Source organism: Anomalospiza imberbis, chromosome 11 (genome assembly GCF_031753505.1).
Source record: "Anomalospiza imberbis isolate Cuckoo-Finch-1a 21T00152 chromosome 11, ASM3175350v1, whole genome shotgun sequence".
Taxonomy (NCBI): Eukaryota; Metazoa; Chordata; class Aves; order Passeriformes; family Viduidae; genus Anomalospiza; species Anomalospiza imberbis.
Window position 1 is genome coordinate 4,768,813 of NC_089691.1, and position 26,814 is coordinate 4,795,626.

Here is a 26,814-nt window from a genome sequence, read left to right on the forward strand (position 1 = left end):
CTCATGCAGTGAAAGCAGGATAAGGAAGAAAGAAGGGGGATGTGCTGTAGTGCAGACAACAGAGCCCTGCTCTGGAGAATTAGGTTCTTTTCATGTCCCTGCCATAAAGTTTCTATGGGATGTTATGTCCATAAATCACTTCAAGCAACCTTTTCTCACATGCTTCTTGACTTGGCTATCCCCTAATGGGTGTCCAAAGGGAAGGAGAAAGTTATTGAGCACTCACTGCAGCAGATGAAGTGAATTAAAGTCACTTCTTGAACAACTAAAAAACTCCACAGTTTAACAAACCAACTTCAAATTGAAAATCCCCAGAAGAGTGACAGCCCCTCATTTTAGTCTCAATACAAAAGTCTTTCTGTCAGTAAGATGGGGTCATGCCATACACTGAAAATAAAAGAAATTAACTATCTGAAGCACACAGCCAGTGCAGAATTAAGTCCCGTTGCAAGGCTGAGCCAGTTTTTTTTTTTTTTTTTTGTGATGATCAAGCCTTATGCAGTGAATTTAGAGGGCCAGTCAAGGGGTGAGAGGGATAAAACAAATATTGCATAACTGTCCTGAGATGACCTCAGTGCCTGAACAAAGCAGAGACCTCAGGGACAACCTGTGATGTGTTGATGTTGATTATTTCCATCATACATGGAATAAAAAGCAATTCCTTCAGGTGGAATAAAAAACAATTCATGGAATTGTTGTTTCTTTTGGAAAAAAACAAAATCACAGAATAAAAAACAATTCCTTCAGGTGAGCACCTGAAGGAATATCTCAAATTCCAGGGGTTTCTCTAACTTTGTACCTTCCCTTTACTTTCTGTACTCTCTGGATATATTTTGAACAAGCTACAGTGCAGGTGTTACAAAATCTTTCTGTGGATGCAGGAAGCCTCTCCCAGGACACTCTGACTTTAACTGGCACTTCCTCCATGACAAACAGCTGAATAACTCAACAATTTTTTTTGTAGTTGTGTAAAAAAAAAAAGTTGTGTGTAAAATTATTCCATGCCTGGGCAACATAGGAAAATCAGGCAGATATTTTCAGTCTGATCCTCCCAGAAAATAGGCAGGGCTTTTTAAGAAAAGAAATTATATTCTGTTGTCACCTGAGAAGGTTCATTTTACAGCCCATGGGCTGCTGTGCAGCTTCTCTTGTGTGGGTAAAGCAGCACACACATCCCCCCTTCTCTTTTCTGAATTCCATTTCACAGGTTTCCGTGAAATTCCATTTCACAGATCCGTGGGACACTGCTCAGGTGGCAGTCTGGGGTTCCAGGGTCATGGCTGAGCTGCCACATCCGAGGGTCTGCATGTGAACAGGAACAACAACGGAGCACCAGGAGGGTTCTCCCAGTAAATAAAATCAATATATTGGTTTTCTGTCTGCCCCTGGCCTTTTCTACAGCCCACACAGCTCTGTTTGCTCACTTGAGAATTCCTGTCAAAATCAAAGGTATTAATTTCACATTGAAGCCCAAGCACTGGCTGGAATCTGCCTAAATATCCACTTTTTTTTTTTCCCGTAGTTCTTAGCAGTGAGGTTGAACAAGAAAGCTGAAAACATCCTTAATTCCAGAGTGTAAATGACAATCCCATCATGAAGCACTGCCTGAGACTATGGGAGAGCTCACAGACCAGTTAAAACCTGTGCTTGCTCTTTAAAACATGATGTTCCAAATGTTGACAGTCATTTATTTCCCATTTTGTTATCAGAGAAGGAGCAATCACTCCAGGTTTTCTTTTAATTTAAATTATTCATTACTTTTTGATGAACCTCAGCAGTGTTTGTATTTTAAAAAGCAGTTTGCCTTCGGTTTCAAATGAGAATTTTAAAAATAAAGCCATGGCTGTCAGGAGATAATAAATGAAATTTCAAGGTTAGGGCAGAGAATAACTGCAGAATTTTATCACCAATGCCTGAATAATGCAACCTGTTGACAGATAGGTTTAGGCATGACAGGACTGTAGGAAACCATCAAAATGTGAAGTCTTGACCTTGAGGTAACACCTGCACTTAAAGAGTGACCCCATCAGACATGGGGCAATTAGCAACAGGTTTAATTAGGAGCACTAACAGAAGCTTTTGGAGAATCAAAGCATTTCAAAAGTACCTGACAGACCTATCCCTAACAAAGGCTTCCTTCCTCTCCTCTGGAATGAGGTGGGAGAGGTTCAGGGAGTGCTGCCTCTGGCAGCTCCAAGCACTGCTGGAAGAGCTCAGAACAATTTCTGACCTAAACCATAGGAAACCCCCAAAATAAATGTTAAAAAAGAAAAAAAAAAAAAAAAAAAAAAAAAGATAAAAAATGCAGTTTCTAATAGCTTTTGGAAGAAGGTGAAGTCCCAGTTCCACCCTATGCTTTCATCTCCAGTATCCTGGGAAGTTCTTTTCCATCAGTGGATCATTCACTGCGAGGAGCTGGGTTGAAAACCAGGGGGAATTGTTGTTTTCATCCCACAGAAAGCATGGGGTGCTGTGACATTTACATTTTTTGTCAGAGAGACATAATTCTGTCTCTCAGGAGAAGCACAGAGAGAAGAGAAGAAAACAATCTTTATCTCTGCTCCTTTGTTTTCCCCATGTGGAATGTGGTGTGGAGATTGTTTACCTGCAGTGATTGCTGGGTTGGATCCTGGTGAAGGTTGTTTGGGGTCAGTGACCAGTGGGATCCAGCTGTGGTTCGGGCTCTCAATAGAGTCACGAGTTTGTAAGTAAGAAGTATGTAGAATAGTACAGTATCTCTTTAAATAGTATATTAATGTAATATAGTGTCGTTTTAATAAAGCTATCCTTCAGACTCCTGATCTGGAGCAGACATCAGCATTTCTTCCTGAGTCAGGGGTTGCCTGATTCCCGATAGGGTGCTCATGCTGGGAACCTCCCCAAGAAATCCGGGTTCACTCACATGGAGAAACAGATCCCACCAGGGTGGGCTGACCTTGCTGAACTTGCCCACAAAGCGAATTTTAATATTTCCTATTTACAACACTCCTTTTTCCAGCTTTACATCCCAGGTCTCTCCAATAAAGGACAATTTTATCCCCGAGCTGAACTTTTGGTGACACCAGGGAACTGAGAGTTATTCTGCTGTAATGTGCAATGAAAAGAATCATTCCCTAAATTGCATTTTATTACACTCCTCTGTTACAAGTCCCATCTTTATGTATATATATAAATATATTTCCAGGAATAATACTAAAAAAGATAGCAGTGGAGGACTGAGCATTTTACCTCTGATCTTATTCCAATAAAGTGATTTTTTTCTGGCTTTTTCATTATAAAGAACATCTAACCACATCTCAGCCTGCTCTGTTGGGCCTGGTGTGGCAGTAGGGGGGAAAGTGAGAACTGCACACACTGGGAGGGAGACATCAGAGCTACACCTGGCTGCTTCCTTTAACACGTCCCATGTTCCTCCAACTGAAAAATGTTATATATTCACATGGCACCCCCTACAAAGGCAGGCAGAGATGCAGTTTGGGTATTTTCAGTGCAGAGTGCTTTGTGAAAGGGATGGAGGAGAGGCTGAGGCACCACGTCTGCCCAGCTGAGCAGGAGGGTGCAGCACCTTCGGATTCTGCACAAAGAACAAACCACAATTCACTGCCACCAACCCAAATCCTTGTGCAAAGGCAGGAAACGTAAAACCAACCACTTTGCATTTACTCTCCAGTCACTCTCCTGCAATCAAGTGAATTTTTTACTTAAATAGCAGCAAACATAGAAATCAGCTGAGTGTCTGGGCTGTGCAGCTGCCAAAATACAGAATTCAGAGGTCAAAGTTCTGTTCTATTCACAAAATAACCCAAACACTTGGGAGATGCAGACGTTCAAAGGGAATAAATCCATTCCTTGCATGCATCCTGCTGTTCCCTGACTAGCAGCACACTGATTATATCTCATTCTTATCAATCCTGCAGGCAAAATCAAACAGGGAAGAATAAACTTTATTATCTCCATTTTCCCACATTGTCAACACAGTTGTTGTATCTGTATAGTTTGTCATATTTGACTAAAAATAGTCAAATATGAAAATTTATTTGACTATAAAATAGTCTCAGTATATGTTTAATAAAAAAAAATACTACAAATCTTCTGAACAGAGTTAATTTAAGAGACATTTTGTGTTTAAAAATCAGACAAAAGAAGTTATTTCATAAAATTAAACCAGTTAATCTCTGGGGTCCCAATGAAAACCTTTTTGCTGAGTATGAAAATACAGTTTTCCACTGGGAACTAGAACCTTGAAACATCCAGTGAGTAAACCAGACTGTTATAATAGAATTTCAAAGCAGAATATTACTTTAGCTACAGACACCGGTTAAATCCCTGAGGATTTTTAAGATGCTCTTCACAATAAACGACTCTGGATGCCACTGCCTCAACAAACACAATCTCTGATACAACTTACTACTGATATATTTATTTTCCAATGAATATAGCCCTTTAAAAGACAGCCTTCAACATCTTTTATCCTCTCTGCATTTATTGAACCTCTGCTAGGAGTGTGAATGTAGAAAAATAAGGCTATAAATCAGACTATCCACTGAAGGTGTGCCTCGGGCTGCTTGAAGTGGCAGCGCTTGTGACAGCCATCGATGTAGAAGTGTTTGGTGTGGTGTTGGCCGAGTGAAGCTCAGCTCCTCCAGGCTCCTCCAGATGGCAAGAATAGCACAAAACTATCCCTCAGTTATCTCCAAGCAGCCTCAGCTCCAAGGAGTTGTGGCTGAGGGCAAAGCTGGGGTGCCTGGCTGAAGAAAATAAAGGAAAAACCCACTGGATCCAAGCAGCCTGGCACCATCACCTAAAATAAATTAAGCTCTTTAGCCCCTGCCCCCTGTCCCCAAATGCCTTCTTGGAAAAGAAAAAAAAATAATTTATCTTTCCCAACTCAGTGGGAAATGCCATTAAATGGGGAACTAAACCCAAACATAATATGAGCTGTGCATTGTGGGGAAGCAGCAACAGAAATGGTGAGTTTTGGATGCAGGAGTGAGTTTGTGGCTGAAGTTTACTACCCAGGGCTTTCTAAACAACACAGCTTCTGAAAGCAGAGCCTTCATTAGAGCAGGAAAACAGCACTTAAACGGCCAGGCAGAAAATGGCTGAATTAAGCTCTTTTCCCCTCTCTTTAATGGTAGTGATTTTCAAAAGATTCAAAGTAGGTTAGGGGAAGAATAAAACAGCTATGTTTCTAGTGTCTACCTGACAACAGCTTTTGTAGGGGTGAATAATTACATGAAAATCACTTCCTTTCCACCTCTCTTTGGGGTTTCTGTGGGTTGCTAGGCAGTCTCTCTGCTACCTTCTGCTAATGTCACTTCCAGAGGGCTGAATACAGTAAATTCATTGGGAGAATGGAAACTCGGGAGAAGAAGGACCTAAATACTCGAGTTTTGTTTATTCATTGCTGCCTTTGGAGCCCAGCACTATAGCTGGGATCACTTTACAGGTATTGAAATGCTAATTTCCCAGGGGGTGTTGTCAGCCAAGTACCACCCAGTTAAAAAGGGACAGGACCTTCCTCCATACTGGAGCCACACCAGTTGCATGTTCCTGTGGCAGCATCCAGTTTGGAAAATCAAATGCTGGAGCAAAGCAGGCTTTGAGGATCCTGAAGGAACTTACAGGAGCAATTCCTTCCTCTCATTGCTTTTCATGAGTAAAACATTCCTACACTCCTTAATCTAAAATTTAGGGGTATCTTGGTTGCCTTGGTGTGATTCCAAGAGGAGCAGCCACAAGGTGCAGTTGTACTTCCCTGAGTAAATCATGAGGATGTTCACAGAGAGGAGGGGGCAGAAAATCCTGGCACAAGGTGCAGTTGTACTTCCCTGAGTAAATCATGAGGGTGTTCACAGAGAGGAGGAGGCAGAAAATCCTGGCACAGGTTCCCAGAGCAGCTGTGGCTGCCCCTGGATCCCTGGAAGTGTCCAAGGCCAGGTTGGACAGGGTTTTGGAGCAACCTGGGACAGTGGAAATTGGAAAGTCATGCCCACCCCAGGAGGTGGCACGGGATGATCTCTAAGATCCTTTCCAACCCAAGCCACTCTGTGATTGTGCATAGGTTAAAAAAAGAAATAAATTTCATCCAAAGATTCCTCTCCACTGCAGAGTGCTGGCTGAGCAAAGTGGGGCTGGAATGCTCCCTCCCGAGAGCAGGGATGAATGGCTGTGGGAAGGGCAGCAACCAAACCCAGAGCAGGGTTCTGAGAGCTCTGAAAGTGTCTTTGATTTCCACTTTCAGTCTCCTGAGCCTGGGATTCTCTTTGATTCATTTTCATCCTCAAAGTCACCTCCCCCAGCCTGGCACAACAGGAGACAGGGAAATCCAGAGGCTTTGAATACATTTCCCTGTCAGCATTTTCTCAGGGCAGGACTCAGATCCTTTGAAATATATATCAGCTTTCCATTAATTTAGTTCTGGAGCATATGGAAGGAGATACCTGGCAGTATAAAGTATACAGAATATCCCAGAGATATTACTCATATAAAATCATTTATAACCTTATGATAAGATGATTTTGGGGGGAAAAAAGGTATCTGGAACAATTTTGTGTCTGTGTGATAGGAAACAAAAATTGTATTCAGTGGATTGGTAGCTTGACTTTGGGAAACTGACAAGCTGGAAATATTTTTAGAAAGATATTGATATTTAATCACAATATCTCCTTTTAAAAGGTATTGATAAGAGGCCAAGTGTCATAAAATCCCAGTACCTCTTTTTCTTCACTTCTTCATTTCTTTAAAGTGCAAAATTTCAGGGCAGGAGGATGCTTTGCATTGTTCTTCTGGGGTGTTTTGGGTACGGAAAACCATCCCACCCTCTGGCAAGGCAGAATCACTGACTGAGCCTCCCCATGGTCCAGTTTGCTGGGGAGCCCTCTTGCCTTAAATGCATCATAAGTTCTGCCTTTTCTACACTTTCATTATATAAAGCTTCAGGCATTTGAAAATATTTTTTTTTCCATTCTGTGTATGGTATGGAAAAAGCACAAAGAATAACCATTGCTTTTCTTTCTTTTCCCATATTTCATATATTTAATGTATTTCCATGTATATTTAATATATCTTCAGTCCCAGAGACACCAGAATTTACCAGGTCTTTTAGGCAGCCTGTTAATGTAGTTTCCTATAAATTATAAATAAAGATGCTGAATTTTTAAAAATAAATGCAGGAAGTGCAGTCAACTAATTTTTAAAATGAGGGTGTTGATTGGAGTTCCACTTTACTGAAACACTACCTACAAGTGCTCTCAGGATGAGAGATTTGGCAGCTCCCACATCCACCAGAATGCACTCACAGGGGTTTCAAAATATTTGCACTTAATCCAGCTGAGGCATTGATGGGAGAGGTGACCCTGAGTAATTTCTGCACCACTCTGAATCCAAACCAAGATGGTTTTAAGGTGTTTTTTCCTCAGATATTCTATTTGTGTTACATTTGCCAGAAAGCAGGGTTCTGGGGTGGGTTTGGCTTTTAGGTTTTCAGAGGGTGCAGGAGATTTAGCAAAGGCAGTGGGGCTCCATCTCCTCTCACCAAGCTGATCACTTCAAAATATCCAATTTTTCTTACAGACCTGCTCAATTGTAATATCCCACTGACAAAAACCCTTCTTTATTTTGGCTTTTTTATTAACTCCTTACTCTCTTTAGTTTTTTCATCATCCTTGAAGGCTGAGGAACACTGGAGATACCAAACACAGCATCCAGCCCTGATATTTGAAGTATTTGCAAAGGGGAAATGTATTGGTTATGATCATTATTCACAGACTTCATTCAGAAATGAAGGGGAAGCTGTACTTGGATTATATAATATCAGGTGAAATGTTATTTAATCTAACTTCTTTAAAAATAATAATTCACAAGGATTCTTTTTAAGCCACCTGAAGAATACTTATCTATAAGCTGAATTCCTAACAAAGGATCTAAAAACCCTGTTCAAAACAGAGAAAATACAGTTACAGAAGCTGAAGATAGTTTGATCTTAAATTCTTCCTTTTCTTGAAAGCAGCCTAAGTCTTGTATAAATATCTGATACCAAAAGATCCTCTCAGAGTTGGTTCAGTTTCTGCTGGGAAAAGAGAACTGCTGCCTGTAGAACAAAGCCTTTGCACCACCACAGAAGGTCACATATCAAAAGCATTGGTTTTCCCCCAAAACACTGCAGTTCCCTCCTTCAGAGGAGCCTATTTTCTCTGTTTCTTATATGAGGAATGAAAACCATTCCATTGGGGTTTTTCCTGCTCTTCAGGAATCCCCAGGGACTTTCAGTGAGCCCTGAAGATCCCAGACCACTTCAAGTTCAAATTTAAAGCTCCATATTTCACCTACTTCCATAATTCATCACATGCAAATGTCTCTGTGTGAGGCAAACGTACGTTTAGCACTGTGCAGTTATAAAAAATAGAGAACAGGATGCCCAGAAAATAAAGAATCTGTTGCATCACTACTGAAAATTGTGCATTTTTGCATTTCAAATAGATGAAGCTTCTGCCGTGTTAGGGCACAAAATTAAATGAAAATTTTCCCATCAATTTCCAGGAGCTTGGATTTTACCTTGCTTGAATTTGTAGAATTAGAATTCATGAAAAAACAGAAATGTAACTAAAAGACTGATTAATCAGCTTCTTTTGCTTGCAGAAATATTTTATAAGCTAAATTAAATATGTAAAGAGTTAGTACATAAATATATTCTACTACTCTAAGGTAACATTTGGCAGATGATGGGCTTGAGGACACAATATACACAGTAAAAACTAAAAAAATGAAAACTCATCCCCTACATTATAAAGACCTTAAAATTGAGTTGTGTTGGAATAATCAGTGTGTGCTATAAATACTCATCTAAATAAAAAAAACCAAAAACAAACAGCCTAGAGGAATATATTTCAATTTTCTGAGCAGTAAATCAAAGTTTGTCTCACCAAAGCTTAAATGTGTTCATTAGAGCTTTGTTCCCCTCAGAAATCCCTTAGAGGACAAAACTGCCAAAGGAACCCTGAAGGTGGCAGTGGGGTATTAGGCCAGTTGGAGAAAATGGGGAAAAATTAACTTATCCAGAGATTCTCCCCTTGGATAAACTGTCCCAAAGACAAAGATATTCCCTGCTAATATCCCTGCATGACCTTAGGTCACCCAAGGCATTAATTATGACTTCAGGTATGCAACAAACACCTCGTAGCTCCTGATAAAAAAAAAAACCTCCTTCAACTGGACAGTTTTGTCAAGGGATATCTGAGAGTGCTTTGGTTTTGCATACCAATAATACAGATTTTTTTTTCCCCAGGTTGCATCCTGCAGTGAGCTCTGACAACTCTGCTTAATTCCTTGGATGAGGATGTGACAGGCACCGGCAATCCAGGGTGAGACCAGCCCTGGTGGAAACAGCTCTCCTAAACTGTGCCTTGATGCCTTGAGAAGGCTGCCCTGGAACAGAGGCTGGACAGAGCCAAACAATAAAGCAGGGATTCATGAAAAGGATCTCCTCCGTGGATCCACCTTGGGCAGCACCAGAGCCCAGCCAGGGCTGCACCCAAGATGAACCCAAATGGTCCCAAAATGCACGAGCGCTCCCGGGGGCTCTCACTGTGATCAGCTCTGCTCCATTGGCACATTGCAGTTCATTGTCCCATTCCAGCTCCAGCCCATGCAGTCCCATCCTGCTTGTTTTTCTCTCTCCAGCCCACGTTGTTTGTGCTCTTGGGCTGAGGTTTGGACCATTTGTCCTTGGTGCCCAGCTGGAGAAGGAATTGTTTTGTCTCCCTGCTCTGTGCAGAGAGCTCACCATCCCCTGATGTGAAGCCCAGACCCTCACACTAAAGCAGCACAGAATCTGAAAATAGAAAAGCCAAACCTGAGGCATCACCCTTCTTGGTTACACATTTTTTTAAATGTTTGTTTGTTCTCACATTTTCTACAGCAGCAGTTCCAACACTAAAGGCTGTTTGGGACAGTAAAACTTCATTCCCACTTTCTCAGATCAGATTAAATCCCTCCCTCAGTAACTCCTCATAGGGAGCTGGGGATGTTCAGCCTGGAGAAAAGGAGACTCAAGGGTGGCCTTATCACTCTACACCTCCCTGAAAGGTGGCTGTGCTCAGGTGGGGTTGGGCTCTTTCTCCAGGAACTGACAGAACCAGAGGACACAGCCTCAAGCTGCACCAAGGGAAATTCAGGTTGGACGTTACGAAAAAGTTTTTTACAGAAAGGGTGATAAAGTTCTGGAATGGGAGGTGGTGGAGTCACCATCCCTGGATGTGTTTAACAAAGCCTGGATGTGGCACTGGGTGCCAGGGTTTAGGTGAGGTGTTGGAGCTGGGTTGGACTCAGTGATCTTTGAGGTCTCTTCCAACCTGGTGATTCTGTGACTCTGTGATTCCTCCGTGCTGGGGAAGATGTCATTGATGCTGAGTTAGGTTTTCCTGCTCACACACCTCTGCTGTCAGAGCCTGCAGCCAGCAGGTGATGGTGAGGAAATCTCTGTCTCCTGCCTCCCTGGAGAGCAGAGGAGCACTCCCCAGAGCACAGCCCCCACCTCTAGCTGCCACCAAAACCAATCCAAGCTGGAAGGCAAACGGAGCTGGATTCAGCAGTGTGGCCCTGCCCAAAGGGCAAGAACAGATTTCCATAATCAGCTACCCTGGCACAGTGCCCTGGGTGGGCACCTCCACGCTGGAGCCTGGCCCAGCTGCTGGAATGGTGCCACTGGCAGCTGCATCCCAAAAATTAAGAAACCAATGGAGTTTCTATAGCAGTACCAGTGCAGAATTCACCTCACTCTCTCTCCAGCCTTCTGTGCCTTCTATATTTGGCATTGGAACTAGCACAGAAGCTGCTGGTAAAGCTTAGAAACAGCAAACAAAAAAGATAAACTCCCCCCAAGAGAGATTATTGTTCCTAAGGGTTTTTTTAAGTGGTCAGCAACCACGTGGTTGAAGGTGAAAGAAGCCTGGGTTTATATTCAAAAACACTTTGGAAAAATCTGTCACTAAAAGCTCTTTATAAACTTGAGCAATTGTGGTTTAAGAAAGTCACTGTTGGAAAAATCTCTGGGGAGCAACCTCCTGGAAGGTGCCAGGGGACTGGCTGACCATGAGCCAGCAGTGTGCCCTGGAGAAAAGGCCAGCAGCTCCTGGGCTGAGGATGAGGAAGAGTTACCAGCACCCTGAGGGAGGTGGGTGATCCCCTTCCTCTGCCAAACACCACAAATTCAGAGCTGGGATCCCAGTTCATGAGAAACAGGGACTTACTGGAGCCCAGTGAAGGGCTAAAGATGTGGTTGAGGGGCGGCTGCATCTTGAAAAACGTGAAAGTTTGAGAGGTTGAGAGAGCTGGGACTGCACAGGTTAGAGGAGAGAACTCGGGATTCTTGAGTATAAATAAATGTGTATAAATAAATACCTGGGATACCCTGTGTATCAATAAATACAGGGAATCAGTTCCTTCTCAGAGGTGCTGACAGAAGGACAAGAGGCACAAATTGAAACACAGCAAATCCCATTTAAATTTAAGAAAAACTTGTGGAGAGAGTAGTAAAACCCTGGAACAGGTTGGCCAGAGAGAGCTTGTGCAGTCACCACCCTTGGAGAGCTCAGAACCTGACTGGCCATGGACTTTGGTGGGGTTTGCAGTGCTGGGTTTAGGGTTGGACTTGATGGTTTCAAAGGTCTTTTCCAACCCAAGTCATCCTGGGGTTGCTCTGGTTGAACCTGCTTTGGGGAGCTCTATTCAAACTGGAATTTTCTGCCATTTGCTTCACTTTAATTTACACTTTATTTTACAGCAGGGACACAGAGACTGCCCCAGCAGGGTGGACTCCCCGGGACAGGGCACCTCCCACTGAAAGCTGGTCAAAAACCAGCCAGAACCCCAAATTAAATCTGGACTCTTGTGTTTAACAGTTCACAATTGGCCCATCTGTAATTAATTGAATTAATTGATACTTTCACCTCCCACATCCTCCAGCAGGGAGTTCCACCATTTAGTCATTCATTGTGTGAAAAAGCACATTCTTTTGTATTTTTCTAAACCCACTACATCTCCATTTTTATAGACTTTTGCCAAAGCCAAGGCAGGGCTCCAGGAGGACCTCCTGAGTTCCTGGCTGAGTGCCACCCAAACAGGGAATGGTGCCTTGGCTCTGGAATCAGGAGGGCTGAGCTCCATTTCCAGGTTTGACAGTGTGTAAAAGCTTTTTTGCCTTTTTTTTTTTTTTTTTTGCTTTTTCACAGGAAAAACCCATCAGTGACTGTTGGGTGTATAGTCCTACACTGCTATTTAATGAGCATCACAAATAAATACAAATCTCTGAACAGCCACTCCAAACACTCCGTTTTCTACAATACCTCCAAAACCATGGCCCGGCTTCCAGTAATTATCCACTAAGTAACACTGTTATAATTTGATTTATTTAAAAAACCAAATTTATTGCCTAAAGACCAAAAGGAAAAAAAGTTTTTAATTTAACAGAAATGTCTGTAGAAAACCCCTCAGCTAAACCCGGTGTTTAATAAACCCATTAAAAAGGCCAAGTGACAACTTCTGACCCACCCCTGTGTCACACAAAGAAAAACTTAATTGAAGGCAGCATTGATTTCATGCTGCCCACAGAACAGTCCAAATATTGCCCTTCACAAGCAGAATGAAAACTGAGTGTTTAGGCAGAATAAGTCCTAAAGACACAATTAAAAGTTAATTATCTTTTCTAAAGTAACCTCAAAACAGAGAAATGAAATCTGGGGCAACACATTGCTTCAAATATTGGTAGTGACAATATGGGTCACCAATCCAAAAGGACAGACAAGGAAGTATTTAATTTTATTCTAATTTAATGCCATTTCGGTCACTCAGCCTTCCTTAAAGCTACCGATGTGGATAATCCCATGCTAACTCAGCCAAAATTGGCCCAGAAATCTGTGAAAATCCATAAAGCTAACCTAGAGCATAAACCACTTTATTAAAACATCCTTTTTCATTTGAGAGCCATCATTTTCTGTTTAATAAGATTTAATAGAATGGAAAGGATTGATATTACTTTACATCAAGACATGGAAATAAAACTGTTTTTTCACCTTTGCTAGTGATACTAGCAAAAGTAGCAAAAGTGAAACTAGTTTCACTTGCTAGTTTGACTTTTGCAAGGGATACTCATTAGCTATAAATACATTAAAATGTGTTCAGCCAATACAGAGGTCATGCGCTGTCCTTTTTTTATTGTTGCTAAAACCAGATATCTGGGGAAAGATTACAGCAACAAATCCCAATTTTAATCTAGGCAGTTAAAATGCATCCCAATTCAAATGGCTGGAGCACAGTGCCATGGGAATGCTCCCCAAAGGTGGCTTCCTCTTCCTGTTGTCCCCACAGGAAGCCTGGGAATCCCAGCACCTCCCCTACCCTGCCTGGGGGTCACAACGGCTCAAGGACACCTCGAGGAGCAGCCAGAGATGGAAAACCAATAAATGTCTGCAAACACCACTTGTGGGTGGATGGATGTGTCCTCTCTGAGAGCAGCAAACCCAAATGAGTTCCACCATCACTCATGTCCCTCAGCCAGAACAATTCCAGGGAGCAAAAGTAGGAATCCACCGGGGCCACCTCACCACTAAACCCTCAGCAGATCAATTCTGTGGCAGCACAAGCAGGGAATTGCTTCGGAATCCATTGCAGTGACCTCCTCTGAAATGTAGGTCACAAAACCTTATAAATTTATTTACTGCAGCCTCAAACCTCCATAATCACAAATACACACTCTACTTTTTTTTTTTTTTTTTTTTTCCTGTAGCCTCATCCTCAAATTCCACCAATGAAAGTACTGAGCAAACAACAGTCATTGATTTTGTCATTATACAGAACCGTAGAATAACTAAATTAAGCTTAGATTCATCTCTCCCCATACTGCCAGCTCTTATGTGGGAATTCCACAAGCACAGCTACGGAGGCTGTGGGACCACAAGCCCCAGGAAGGAATCTGGGGTGGCACCCTCAGGAGAAGCTCAGGTTCTGTGGCTGAATGAGCAGGAGCCCAGCTCTGGGACTGCAGGGCAGAGATGATAACTCAGGGTGGCCCAGCCGCCTCTGCCTTAGAGCTAATTGCTGGTGAATGGTGGCTGGAATTTGCTTGGAACCAAACCAAGAGCCTGGCACCCACCCAGGCTCATGTGCCAAGAATCTCTGAGATTACTCCAGAAAGCTCAGAGCTACAATTTGTCCAACCAATCTCTGATTTTAAGAACTAATTCCTTTTTTAAAGGGGTGTTTGGGATTTGTGGTTTCTCTCAGTTACAAACCACTGAGAGTCCCCCTGACAATTTAGGGAATTTAAGGAGCTACTGACAGCATCCAGGCAGAAAAATCAGAATGAGCTCCCCAAGTAATTTTTATAAATAAATACAGGGAGGGATCAAAAAAGACAAAGCAATAAAGGAAATTTGGTTTAGACCTTCAGGCACAAGCTTGTGTTCTGTACCCTGTGACAGATTTGTCTGGGTGAAGTTAATTAAGAAAACAAACAAAGCACTGCTGATATCCTGGGCTTGTTTTAAAGGCTTATCTGAAGTGTTCAAAGAGTGATTTAGGGGTGGTTCCACCCCAAAACCATCCTTGGTGTACAGTGTCTGTCCCTCAGAATCACTCCTTGGATGTTCCCCCACCATGGGAAGGACCTTTGGCTTCTCTCTGGTCCCTCCAACCTGCAGCACTCCCTGCACAGAATGGAAGAAGACAAAAAGGGACCATGGGTTGGTTTATTTCTCTCCCTTTCTCAGTTGCTGCCAGCTCACTTAGTGTTGCCTGCTTCAACTCTATGTTTTGGAAATATGCACTCATCTCTTACTTTTACTTGACCATGGAGCTGATGTAAAAATTTAAGCCAGAGCATAAAATTTAAAAAACAAAGCCGCAAACAAACAAAACCAAATCAACAAAAAACAAAACAGAAACAAAACAAACCCCAAAAACCCCTAACAAACCACCTGAACTACTTAAAAACTAAACAACATAACAATCTGCAGATAAGTGGAGTTCTAGAAATACAAAAATACATTTATCAACAATATACCTGTACTGAAAATCATTGTCTGCTCAGTGTCAAAATGCACAAAAAAAGTCGATTAAGCCCTGTGTTATTTAATTTCTGCCTGATTCACTCAAGCTGAGGCATCTCTGCTCTGGCTCTTGGGCATTCCAAGTGCTCCACAGGACCAGGGCAAAGAGGAATTTCTGGGACTGATGATTTATAGGAACCAAACTAAACTTTTCCCTCCCCTGTTCAATACAATGACCCTGAACCACCTCACCTACATTGTTGCCAAGACCAAATTACCAAACAGATAATGAAAATTTGGAATCCCTCCTCCTCTGGCACATTTTCTGCCTTCATCACCAGTTACTCACTGAGGGCTGCTTCTCTCCACCAGATTTTTTGGTGCTGCCATCATTTCCCACCTCTGTTGTGCTCCCCTTCATGGCTGGATAAACAAATTCCCTGAGCCCCCCAGGCTGGGAAAGCACCAGGAGCTTTTTGTGAGCATCCCCCAGAGCGCCCATGTAGTTTTATTATTTTACACAGAGGGATTTAGAGCATTTTAAAAGCCTGAGTTGTTTTTAGAGTGGCAGGAGCTGTGTACCCAAGTGGTGAATTTTAGTAAACAAGCCACTCAACATTCACTGGAATTCTGCTGTGAGCCTGGGCCTTTTTCAAGAGAGCTGGGCAGTGGAAAACCTTGCATTTATGCCACAGAGCTGGCAGAAACATAAAGTAATACTGAGATCAAGACAAAAAACGTGCTAGGATAAAAATTGCCATTTAGAAACCGTATTCAGGAGCTTACTTCTTGACATTTTGCCTAATAAATGTACAGACATTGATCAAATGTTTAATTTTGCAGAAGAATGAGGCTTCAATTTAATTTTATTTGCAAATTTGTGTGAAACATAAAAGCATTTGGCCAAAAACTGGAAGGTTATTTGAGAAGCTAAATGCTGTTGCTCCATTTTTTAAATTAAGCATTTGCTTTTTAATTCCTAAGCAAGGTTTTGTTTCAAAATGTAGTGATAAGTAAAAATAAAGAATTCAAATGTTTAAAATAAAAATACTTTTTAAAGCTCTGGTCTGTGTGAAATGTTTTCTGTTTGTTCTGCTAAAATATCACTGTGCAAAGGAACTTGTGTGCAGAACCACCAAGAACCAGATCCCGTTTCCCATTTTTAGGGGTTCAGCTGCACTTTTTGATTCAAGTATTCCCTGGAATTGACCACAAACAAATGAGAGATCTGTGAACCCTAACCCCAAACTGCAGCAATAGCTGCAGATTTCCTGCCAAATTTGTAACACTTTTTTTCCATGCATTTCATTCCCTCTCTGCTTGTGACACCCAAAGATTTTCTTCTCTTTTCCTTATTTACAGACCTATGTTGCAGCAGCACTCTGGGGTTGGCCCTGGTGGGACAAAGCCCATTTTATTATCTCTGTTCCCCAGTGGCATCAAAAGCTGTTCCTGCAGCCAGGATTCTGGGGAGAATTCTGGGAAAATTCAGTTTATTGAGCTTTATTGAGTGTTTAAAGCAGCTGCCTATAAAAATCCATATGGAAAAATCAATTTACATGTGGAAACTGAGATTGTGCACACAGCTAAGGAAGGTTTTCCTTAAAATATTCATGATTTTATAGGAATTCCTGTATTACAAAGTTTTCTGGGATTTAATGTTAACACACGAACATGTATCTCTTTAAAGACTCGTCTCAGAGGAAAGAATATGAAGTCACATAATGCACCACAGCCAAATGGGAAATTAGGAAAATGTTGATTTCCCACCCTGTCATTTATCCCCACAGGCAGTTTTGGTGGTATCACATCAGTGTGAATATATGGGTGTGTGTTTTATCAAGCAGAAGGGAGAAACAACTCTGCAATGGGAGGTAAAGAATAAATTTGGGACAATAATCCAACAAATAATCCAACAACCTAAACCAACGTACAGCAACACAGCGGAGTAATTTATCCATAAGGAAGGAAGAGGCAGCCTTGCAGGAAATCCATATTTAAGCAGCAATGTCCCACAGTTTTTAGTGGAGGCAGTAAATGCTGAGGGAAGCACCTTTCAGCCTCACAGCCAGCCCAGAGCAGGCTCCTCTCCCAGGGCAGCTTTTGGGGTGCACTCTCTACTTTTCAGCATGTTTGCCCAGCCCTTTTTTGTTGGCTTATTTTGAGAGTTCAGCTGTTACTTCAGTTCTAGGGTGGAAATAAAAAGAGTTTCAGAAATGCCAGGGGGATTAGAAAGCATTTTGTTGTACAGGTCTTGAAAGATTAATCTTTAGGAGCACTCAACTTTTTAAAGAGCAAATTCCAGATTTTCTGCAAGAAGCATGTCATTCCACCAGTGTGGTAATCTTATCTTTTCCTTTTTTCTCTCATTCCTCTGTAATAATGGAATTATGAATCCTACTAGCAATTCTCAAAATAGCTCTCTATTTCCAATGTCTCAATTTATATGGTATCATAAACCCACTTGCATCACAGAAATAACATGGAATATTCATTTTCTTCACTTATTGACTCCCCCCACTGTGTGCAAACTCCCTTGTTATTATTTCCTCATTAATATCCATCTGTCACTTAGCATTTTATCTGAATTTCATCTGAAATATGTACTTTTAACAACAGCCTTTCTCTGCTAGAAGACTGGACTTCTAAAGTAGCTGAGAGAGTGAAGTCATTGATATTATTTGTAATTGGAACTTTAAATGTTCCAATTTAGGCAAGAAACAGCTCTCTAAGTTTCTCTTGTATTTCTTTTCAGGTTCCATCATGAAAGCAGTGGGAAATCTCTGGCTGTCATGCCCACGCTCTGAGTTAATGTGTGGATCCTGTCTCCCTCCAGTGGCAACTGCACCAGCCATAAAATCTGATATTAAAGTGCAATTAAAGCCTCTCTGACACTCAGATGATGCCTCCCCACTGCCAAGGTTGCTAAGGGGTTGCAGGGACAGCTACAAGAGCATCCATGTGGCCCAAAAATTCCAGAGAAATCCCAAAATGAGCCAATTCTTCCATCAAGTCTCTTCTCACTGCCCAAGCCTGCTCAGCTTGCTGCTGCTTGAGCAGAAACACAGGGAGAAACCATGGGGAGAAGGAGGCAAGTCGTTTGTTCAGGGCTTGAAGTAACACCCTGGAGCCATAACAGGAGTTCAGAAAGCACATTTGGCACATAAAATTAACAGTCACAACATTGTGCTGGTGAATAAACCAGAGCTGTCTGGTGAGCCATGAAAAGGTGAGCACTGACACACCCCAAAAGTTTGTGTATGGAATTTAGACTGAGCCTTTCCCACAGAACACTGAAATTTGCCCCAAACCTTTCCACTTAAATGCACACAAAATTTTTGCACTTAAATATTTCCAAAACATTTGCACAATATAAAACCCAATGTGGTGAGCAAACACTCCAGGCACCACAGGGAGTTATTTGCTGCCCCAGGAGAAGCCCCTGGGTGTCTCCATCCCATCCTTTTGAGATGTGTGCTCCCAACCAGATTCCTGCCAGAGAATGGGATGCAGCTGCCTTGGAGCAGGGAAATGCAACGTGCTCCCAGGTTGGCCCTTCATTTGGGGAAATTCATTCCCTTGATTTGGGGAAAATGGGCAATTCATCCCAGGAGGGATTTCTGCCCTTGTTCAACACCTCTGCCCTTTCACTGCATTTGGGATTTGTTGTTCTCCCCACTCTTTAAAGCCACATAATCCATAGTGCAAAATCTGCAGGACATATTAAATGAAATAATTCCTCACTGGGGAGGTTATAAACTGCATTGTAGCAAAAACACCTTTAAGCATCACACTGGGCTGAATCCTTGAATTTCATTCCTTACAATTTCAAACCTCAGTAATTTGTAATGATGGTGCAAACAGCAGACCTGGAGAAGAATTAATTCTTTTCCCAGTTTAAATTTGAAAATTTAAAGCTTAAATTTGGGTAGGGGATACCTACCTAACAGCAACACAAGAACCTCACCTCCAGCAGCAAGGCTTTCTCCTTTCACTGAGAGAACACTTTGAAATTTAGACTATTGCTTGTTCAAAGGTCCAGGCAGAGGGGGAGTTGTAGTTACACAGATAATAAATTTGACTGAGGATTTTCATCCTTGTAGACTTTGTATGGATTTCTCACTTTCACTCTTGTTTTAATTTACTGCAACTCACACCTGGTTCAGACTGAATACCTGCTGAGGGAAACAATCCAGAGAATGGGAAGAAACTGCGAGGAAAAAGAGTAAATTCCATCCCCTTAGCAGCACTGGACAAGTGTGATAGAAGCTGGACATCTTTCTCCTCTCATTGCTACTATTTTTTCCCAGTTAATTTCTTTTTTTTTTTTTTTATTGCTGCCCAAACTCTTATAAAAGGCAAAAATGCAGTAAATCACTGAAGGCTTTACTAACTTATTGGTGCCAAAATTCAGGATGTGTGACCTGTCTCTGAACCATTTTCCCAAGCACTATCCTTAAAAACTCGCCATCCAGTATTGAAGATATCCTAATGGAACAGTTTTTCATTCCACTGCAAGTTTTTCCCTTAGGGAATCATGGAATCATTAAGGTTGGAAAAGACCTCTAAGGTCGTTGCCTGTCACATTTCAAAAACAAAACAAAAAAGCATCCAAAAATTCTCCAGCAAGCAGAGAGCATTTCATTGCCAACATCTGAAAATCCCAAGGTTTCCATTGTAAGGATCAGCAGGTTTAAATGCAGGGCAGGTCTGAAATCACAGCTCAGCAACCTGGATTTTCTGAGCATGAAAGCACCCGGAAAAAATGAAATCCTAATTTCTTTTACAACCTTTTCTTTTTTGAAGAAAGCAGAGCAAACATTTATGTTCGAGTGCAGTGTTTGCTCCACTCTTAAAGGCAGAAAAGAGGATTTTCCTCTGCTTTGGAAAAAGGCTTCACTGGCCTCGAGGTGGCGATAGGATTGTGGATTCCAGGGCTGCAAATCCTAAAACTGAGTCAATCTGCATGACTGCTTCTCCCTAGAGCAACTCAGCATCCCTAAATTTTGGAAATTAGGAGTTAAGGGAAGAGACATTCTCAAATGCTTTTGCAGTTTGGGTTTTCAGATCAGGATTTAAGGAAATATCACCTCCACACTGATCCAGTATTCCCAAATTTCTCTCACCTGTATGTATATTATAATTAGACTGATTGGAAAGCAATTGTTTGCAGTTTTGGTTAGCAGCATCTTTTTAAAATATTGTTATTTATGTGCTGAAACAGATTAATATCATGTTAAGGAGGGGAAAAACCACCACCATAAACTCATGCTAATACAAAAATTAAGGAAATGCAATGAAAAATTACAATTTCCAGGGGGAAAATAAACAATGTGCATTTATTTTAGAGTAACTTTCTACCAGAAAAAAAAAAAAGTGTTTTCTCTGAAATAGATGTACTAAAATGTTCTATTTCTCTACAACTATACATGAAAACAGCCTAAATGCCACAGAGGAAAAAGCATTTTTTGAACCAGAGGTCAATGTAAGGAACAGAGGGATCTCAGCAGTATAAAATCTATCCAGAGCAAGTGGGTTTTCAGGTTAAGCTGATGCTCATTGCTGTGCACTCATGTTTTGGTAATCATTTTCAAGAAGGAAAGTCCAGTGGGCTTCAAGCCAGCCAGCCAAGTCTCAATGCCAAGGAAATTTATGGGCAAAGTCCTTCTGGAAGCCATCTTCCACTTGTCACCTGTACATCCCAGCTGCCTAAAAGTGAATTCTCCTGGCTGAGCTGGCAAAGAATTGCAGAAATGTTTCTGCCACCACAAATCTTATTGCAATTTTAACCTTTTCCCACTGCAAATAAAAGATCTGAGGAGCCTAAAATCAATTTACCTGTCATGGCTCTGATTTTCCTGTACCTGATTAATTTGGTTTCGTTCTTCAAGCTCAACATTCACATGAGAGTTTATCAGAGAGGAGCTACAACCTGTACTCTTCCCACAGAGAAAGGGAAATCTGTCAAAGATTTTGGAAATCAGCTGCTCAGTGCAATTGTGGCTGTGTTGACAGATGCTCTCGTGAATATGTTCATTAAAACATTTCACAACTTTAAAATTAAAAAAAAACAAAATAGCAACTTGGCCAAATTTTAGCATACAAACATACAATAAACAAGAAAGCTTTATTTTTATTTTCCTCCCCTTTTTAACAACCCTCTGTTACAGCAGGGGTTAAACTGATGTGATTTTCCATACAATTTTCCATACTGTTACTTCCTGATCCATCAAACTGCTACATCTGCCCCTCCCTAAACTTCTTCCAGACACGAATGTTTGCAAAATCCTCTTACAAAGAACCAAATGTTTTGCCCAGAACAGCTCAGTGAGCACACACAACTACAATCACCTTCAATCTGTCCAGGGACAAGCAGAACCATATTCTGAGTCAGGCTTGCACACAAACCCCATAACAATCCCATTAACTTGCAGAAGCACTGCTTTTGTGTGAGTTATAACTCAGCAAAGATCCCTTATTTCAGCTATAAACAGCACCTGTATCTCCCAGATTAGGGCAGAGGGATGTATTTCAAGCCAATTTGAGCATGAAGATTATTGAGGCCTTTTTGTTGATGAAGGAAAACACTTTTGAGGCTTAAATAGAGCTCCAGACTGTTGTAGCTTCCACTGATGCAACACAAAGTGATTGGTATGAGCTGTACACATGACAAAAAATGGCATTTTCAGAGGGAGGAGATTGGGTCTGCTGGAGAGATAGAATATAAAAATGAAATGGAGACCAAAGCCCTTGGAAGCTGAGGGGAGCTGCAAAGATGAATAGCTGCTCACAAAGCTTTAACCCACCATGGAATGCAAATAGCACAGAGACAAAAGAGTCCACAACTTCAAACTGAAATGAGCCTTGAAGAGAAATTTCATTTATTTAATCCCCAGTAAACATAGCTGGCTGTGGGGCTCAAATACCTCTCTGCTAATGCAGACCCAGCACCCTCCCTGAAATATTATTGGAACAGGCCTGCAGCTGAAGAGGAAAACAAGTTCTGCTGTCCACATGATTTATGCTCTGGCATTAGGGAGTAAATCCACTGACATGAGTAAACATGGAAACTGCAAGCACAAATCTCCAGGTAGTTTCAGTTGTGCTCCTTGGCAAAAAGCTCCAGAACCAATTGGCAAGAGCTTTATGGAGTGGGGGAGGTTATCCTAATATCTGTGGGTTTGAACATTAAATTCTACATTTCCATAAAATGGAGAATGCCTATATATCCATCTTATTACCATTAAAAGTTGCACTAAAGCAAAACAAAAGGGTGTTTTTTAAATAAAACTAGTTGTGCCAAATTCTAGTTTTAAGTCTGAAGAACTAAGCTTCCTCTATTTCTTGGGAAGTGACTAAAGATTGCACGCATTAGTCTGAAATCTTTCTTCAAGTACTGAACTAATTATTCCCAACAAGGTATTTCAATTTTGGTGGAATGACAGTTTTTTCCAACACAAAAATAATTCTCTAGAGCCAACAAATACTACAATTCAGTTACCTGCATTGGTGTTCACCATCTCTGTTGTGGCACATGTTACTTCACCTTCTTTCCACTAAAAGGTGTTTAAAATCCAACTAAAGAGCAGGAGCTTGTCATTGGAAGTCTCCCTGAGCCTGAGGAGGAATTGGCTCCTGAAAGCATTCCCAAAAGGAATTCCAGCCCACATGTGAGGAGGGACAAACAGACACAGCCCACATGCCTCCAGCCCTTAGTGCTTCCCAGGCTGCTCCCACCAGCCCATGGCTTTACAAATTGTCAAGGCAACAGGAATTTCTTTACAAGAGGCACCAGGACAGTAAATAAGCATATAAACCCTCCCTGGGGCTGGCAATCATGTCCCTTAAGCTGGCAATAATGTCCCTTAAGCTGGCATGCCCTCCCTCAATGACAAACATGGCAAGGGTGTCAGTGGCACGTGGGAAATCCACAGGCAGAGCAAAATCCTGTTAAGAGCCTCTAGAAAAGCACCGGGCAAGGGAAGGAAGGAGCTCTTAAACAGCAGCACTGACCCCTGCTCATACAGAGAGTTCAGCTCCCCTGGGAGCAAAGGCTGGGAGAGCTGGGATTGTTCACCTGGAGAGGAGAAGCTTTGGGGTGACGGAATTGTGGCCTTGCAGGGCCTGGAAGAGCTACAGGAAAGGTGGAGAGGGACTTTTTACAAGGGATGGAGGGACAGGGCAAGAGGAAATGGTTTCACATAGACAGGGCAAGGTTGGATGGGATATTGGGAAGGAATTCCTCCCTGGGAGGGAGGTAAGGCCCTGGCACAGGGTGCCCAGAGCAGCTGTGGTTGCCCCCTCCTTGCAAGTGTCCAAGGTCAGGTTGTGATGCCTCAGGTTTTGGCTTTTATATTTCTCAGATTCTGTGCTGCTTTAGTGTGTGAGTCTTCATATGAGGGGATGGTGAGCTCTCTGCACAGAGCAGGGAGACAAAACAATTCCTGCTCCAGCTGGGCACCAAGGACAAATGATCCAAACCTCAGCCCAAGAGCACAGACAACGTGGGCTGGAGAGAGGAAAACAAGCAGGATGGGACTGCATGGGCTAAAGCTGGAATGGGACAATGAACTGCAATGTGCCAATGGAGCAGAGCTGATCACAGTGAGAGCCCCCGGGAGCGCTCGTGCATTTTGGGACCATTTGGGTTCATCTTGGGTGCAGCCCTGGCTGGGCTCTGGTGCTGCCCAAGGTGGATCCATGGAGGAGATCCTTTTAATAAATCCCTGCTTTATTCTTTAACTCCATCCAGCCTCTGCTCTGGGGCAGCCTTCTCAAGGCTGGGGGTTCAGGGGTTTTCTTCTGCTACGGGAAGAAAAACTGTAAGGGGGATTCAGATCCATTGATTGTGAAACCAATGAGGTTTAAAACGCAAATGCTCAGGAACCATGGGAGGGACAACAGGAATTTTTTATGTGCACCCTTGGCAGGATGACATCGGTTGGACAGGGCTTGGAGCAGCCTGGGACAGTGGAAGGTGTCCCTGCCACGGCAGGGGTGGCACTGGATGCTCTGTAGGGTCCCTCCCAGCCCCAACCACTCCATGACCACACAGACACTGCAAGTGGAGCAAAGCCCAGGCTGTGGCACAGGATCAGGGCACCAGAGCACTGCTGGGGAAGGCAGGGAGATCCTGCAGCTCCAGCCCCACCCTCAGGGGTGAAACACCAGCTCAAACCAGGCAGAACAAAGCGGGGCCACCCCTGTGCTCAATAAACAGGGCAGAGAATTCCCTGTGCTGGCTAGAAGGAGTTGGGGCACCTGGGGCTCAGCTGGACCCAGGCTGGATTGCTGGATTCACTGCAGGCTGAGCCTGCTGGGAGGTGCTGACAAATATCTGGGAGTGTGCCAGAGGATCCTGCCCTTCCCTGTGTGCCAGGGCTCATTTCTCAGCTGACCTGGGGCCACCTCTGCTGCAAGTGCAGCTGGAATTCTGCAGCCAGCACTGACACCACTCCCCCAGCCCTTCCACTTCCCATCTGTGCTGACACACAACACGAACATTGTCAGGTCCAAAAGACACAACCTGATCAAATTTTCATCTAAACTTTTCAATCTTTTAAAAGATTATTTTTCCTTCTGTTTTTTTTTTTTTAGTTTGGTTTTGTTTTAGTTTTTTTTTGTTTTTGTTTTTTTCTTTCTGTATAAATATTACTTGTTTAAAGCAAACGTTGCAGATATTTCAGATGCCCAAGGAAATTACCTGAAGGAGCCCCTCTATTGTCTTTTATTTTATTTAATTTTATTTTTATTTAAACAAAATACATGTCTAAAATAAGCAGGGATTTTAAAAAAAATATGCTGACACATCTTCAGTAAGCAGATTTAAAAATTCATTTTGACAAATATTCCCAAATTCCTTTCTGTCTGTTTCTCAGGATCCATTTAATAATGTAATAGCCTCAGGAGAAATACTGTGTAATGTCTTTTACAGTGCCAAAGCAGATCAGTAAAATGCTGTCTGCAACCTGTCAGGTTCTGTAGAGATTGTGTCACTTTTTCCCTTCAATATCACGCAAATGATGGACAATAACTGTTTTATTGTAATCCTCCATCACTGGAAATAAAAAAATCCCACAAACTTAATCCATTATTTCCACGTTCTGCTCTACATTGGAAGTAACAATTTCCTGGTTTGAGCACTTCATTCCTCCTCGGCTGCATATTCTGCTGTAAAGACAGCAATCATCTGAATGAATAATTTCTCTGTTAATTCTGCCTGAGATTTAGATTTGGAACGAGCAAAGAACAAAAAAAAAAAAGCAAAATCCCAGTTAAATTTGTTCCCACTGAACTGGTGGCAACGCTCTTGTCCCTCAGTGGCAGAAGCACCAACTGCAACTGGCTCTGAAAATCCTCATTTATCAACCAAAGTACTTTCCAATTTAAAAACTGATCTGTTCCAACACACAGCATGGCTGTACAGGCCCGTCCCCAATTCCACATCCCCAGTGAGGAACTGGGTAACTTTCATTTATTTAGTTCTTTGCCAGCTGTTTTTTCCTCCTCATTTTAAATCAAAAGTTGCATTTAACAGAGGGTAGTCAGCAGACACATCCATTTGATGGCACTGAAGGCCTTGCACCTGAATCTCTGTAATATTCCCTTGCATTTCCTTCCTTCTCTGCACTGCTGTGCAGCACATCCACTGCTCCCTGCACATCCTACACGCCTGGAACGTTCCACCTGAGCAAACATTGGGATCTGGCAGAGGCAGATTCCTTCCCAGGTTGTGTTGGGAGCATTTCCTCTCTCATCGCCATCAAGGAAAAGCCAACACCATTCATCTCTGCAGCCAAGAGAGGCCAGGGACACGGTGTTGGATTTAGCTCTTTTCTGACCCAGAGGTGAGGCAACTGAGAGGTGTTTCAAAAACTTTTATTCCATTTCAGTCTCATGGGAAGGGTGAGACAATGCAGATTCTATAATTCACGCCATCACAATGAGAAGTCAACTATTTTTTAATTACACTGTAAGCATTTCTTGGCCTCTCAGCTTTTTGCCACACCATTCTGTAAGTGCCTTAAAGCCAATTATCTAAAACTACCCCTTGTGGGTCCTACCACAATGCATCTTTCATAGCTCTATTTCTCCAAAGTATCCAGTCTTTTTTGCAAGGCCATCCTTTGAAACTTGTTTCTACTTCAATTTCTCTCTCAGCAATATCTGTCCTATTCCATGGTATTTCTAAGCCAGCATTTCTTATCTCAAAGTTTGCATACAGATGCATAGAGTCTGGGCCTTCTGTCAGGCTTGGAGAATTCTTTACAAATTCATTTCCCACAAAGGGATCTGTGCAATCCCCCAGCAGTCACCTGCTTTCAGACTTCAAACCCAAGGGGCTCTTGCAGTTTTTCCCAGGCAGAAAGGCACCCAGCCACGCAGCCATGGTCCTACCTGTGGGTCGGAGAGCCGGGAGATGTCGGGGTAAAGGTAGAACTTGATGCCCTCGGAAGCGCCGGGTAACGTCACCCCCCGAATGAGGAGGATCATCAGCATGATGTAGGGGAACGTGGCTGTCACATACACAACCTGGGGAGGAAACAAACATCAGGAAAGAATGCTCTTCCAGCTGCAGCAAAACCACCTTCTTTTCACATCCACTGGAGGAAATGTGCTTTGGGTGCCTTCGTGCGGGTGGTTTTTGTCCTCCACCCATATTCCCTTCTAAACTCTTCAGGGCTTGTGGGACATGTCAGCACTTTTTAATAGAGATTGGGAAGTTCTCTGTCAGTGTATTATTTCCAAACACATGATAACAGGTAATTGA

General features: G+C 42.4%; 1 protein-coding gene across 2 annotated transcripts in view; it reads right to left on the reverse strand.

The window, feature by feature from the left end:
• The window catches only part of SLC6A11 (solute carrier family 6 member 11), a 90,445-nt gene that overhangs the window by 21,446 nt on the left and 42,185 nt on the right, over positions 1-26,814 (reverse strand). For both annotated transcript variants that reach the window (XM_068201535.1, XM_068201536.1), the window contains one exon: positions 26,442-26,576. In XM_068201535.1, coding sequence (XP_068057636.1) covers positions 26,442-26,576 — 135 coding nt within the window. The remainder of the gene's footprint in view (positions 1-26,441; positions 26,577-26,814) is intronic.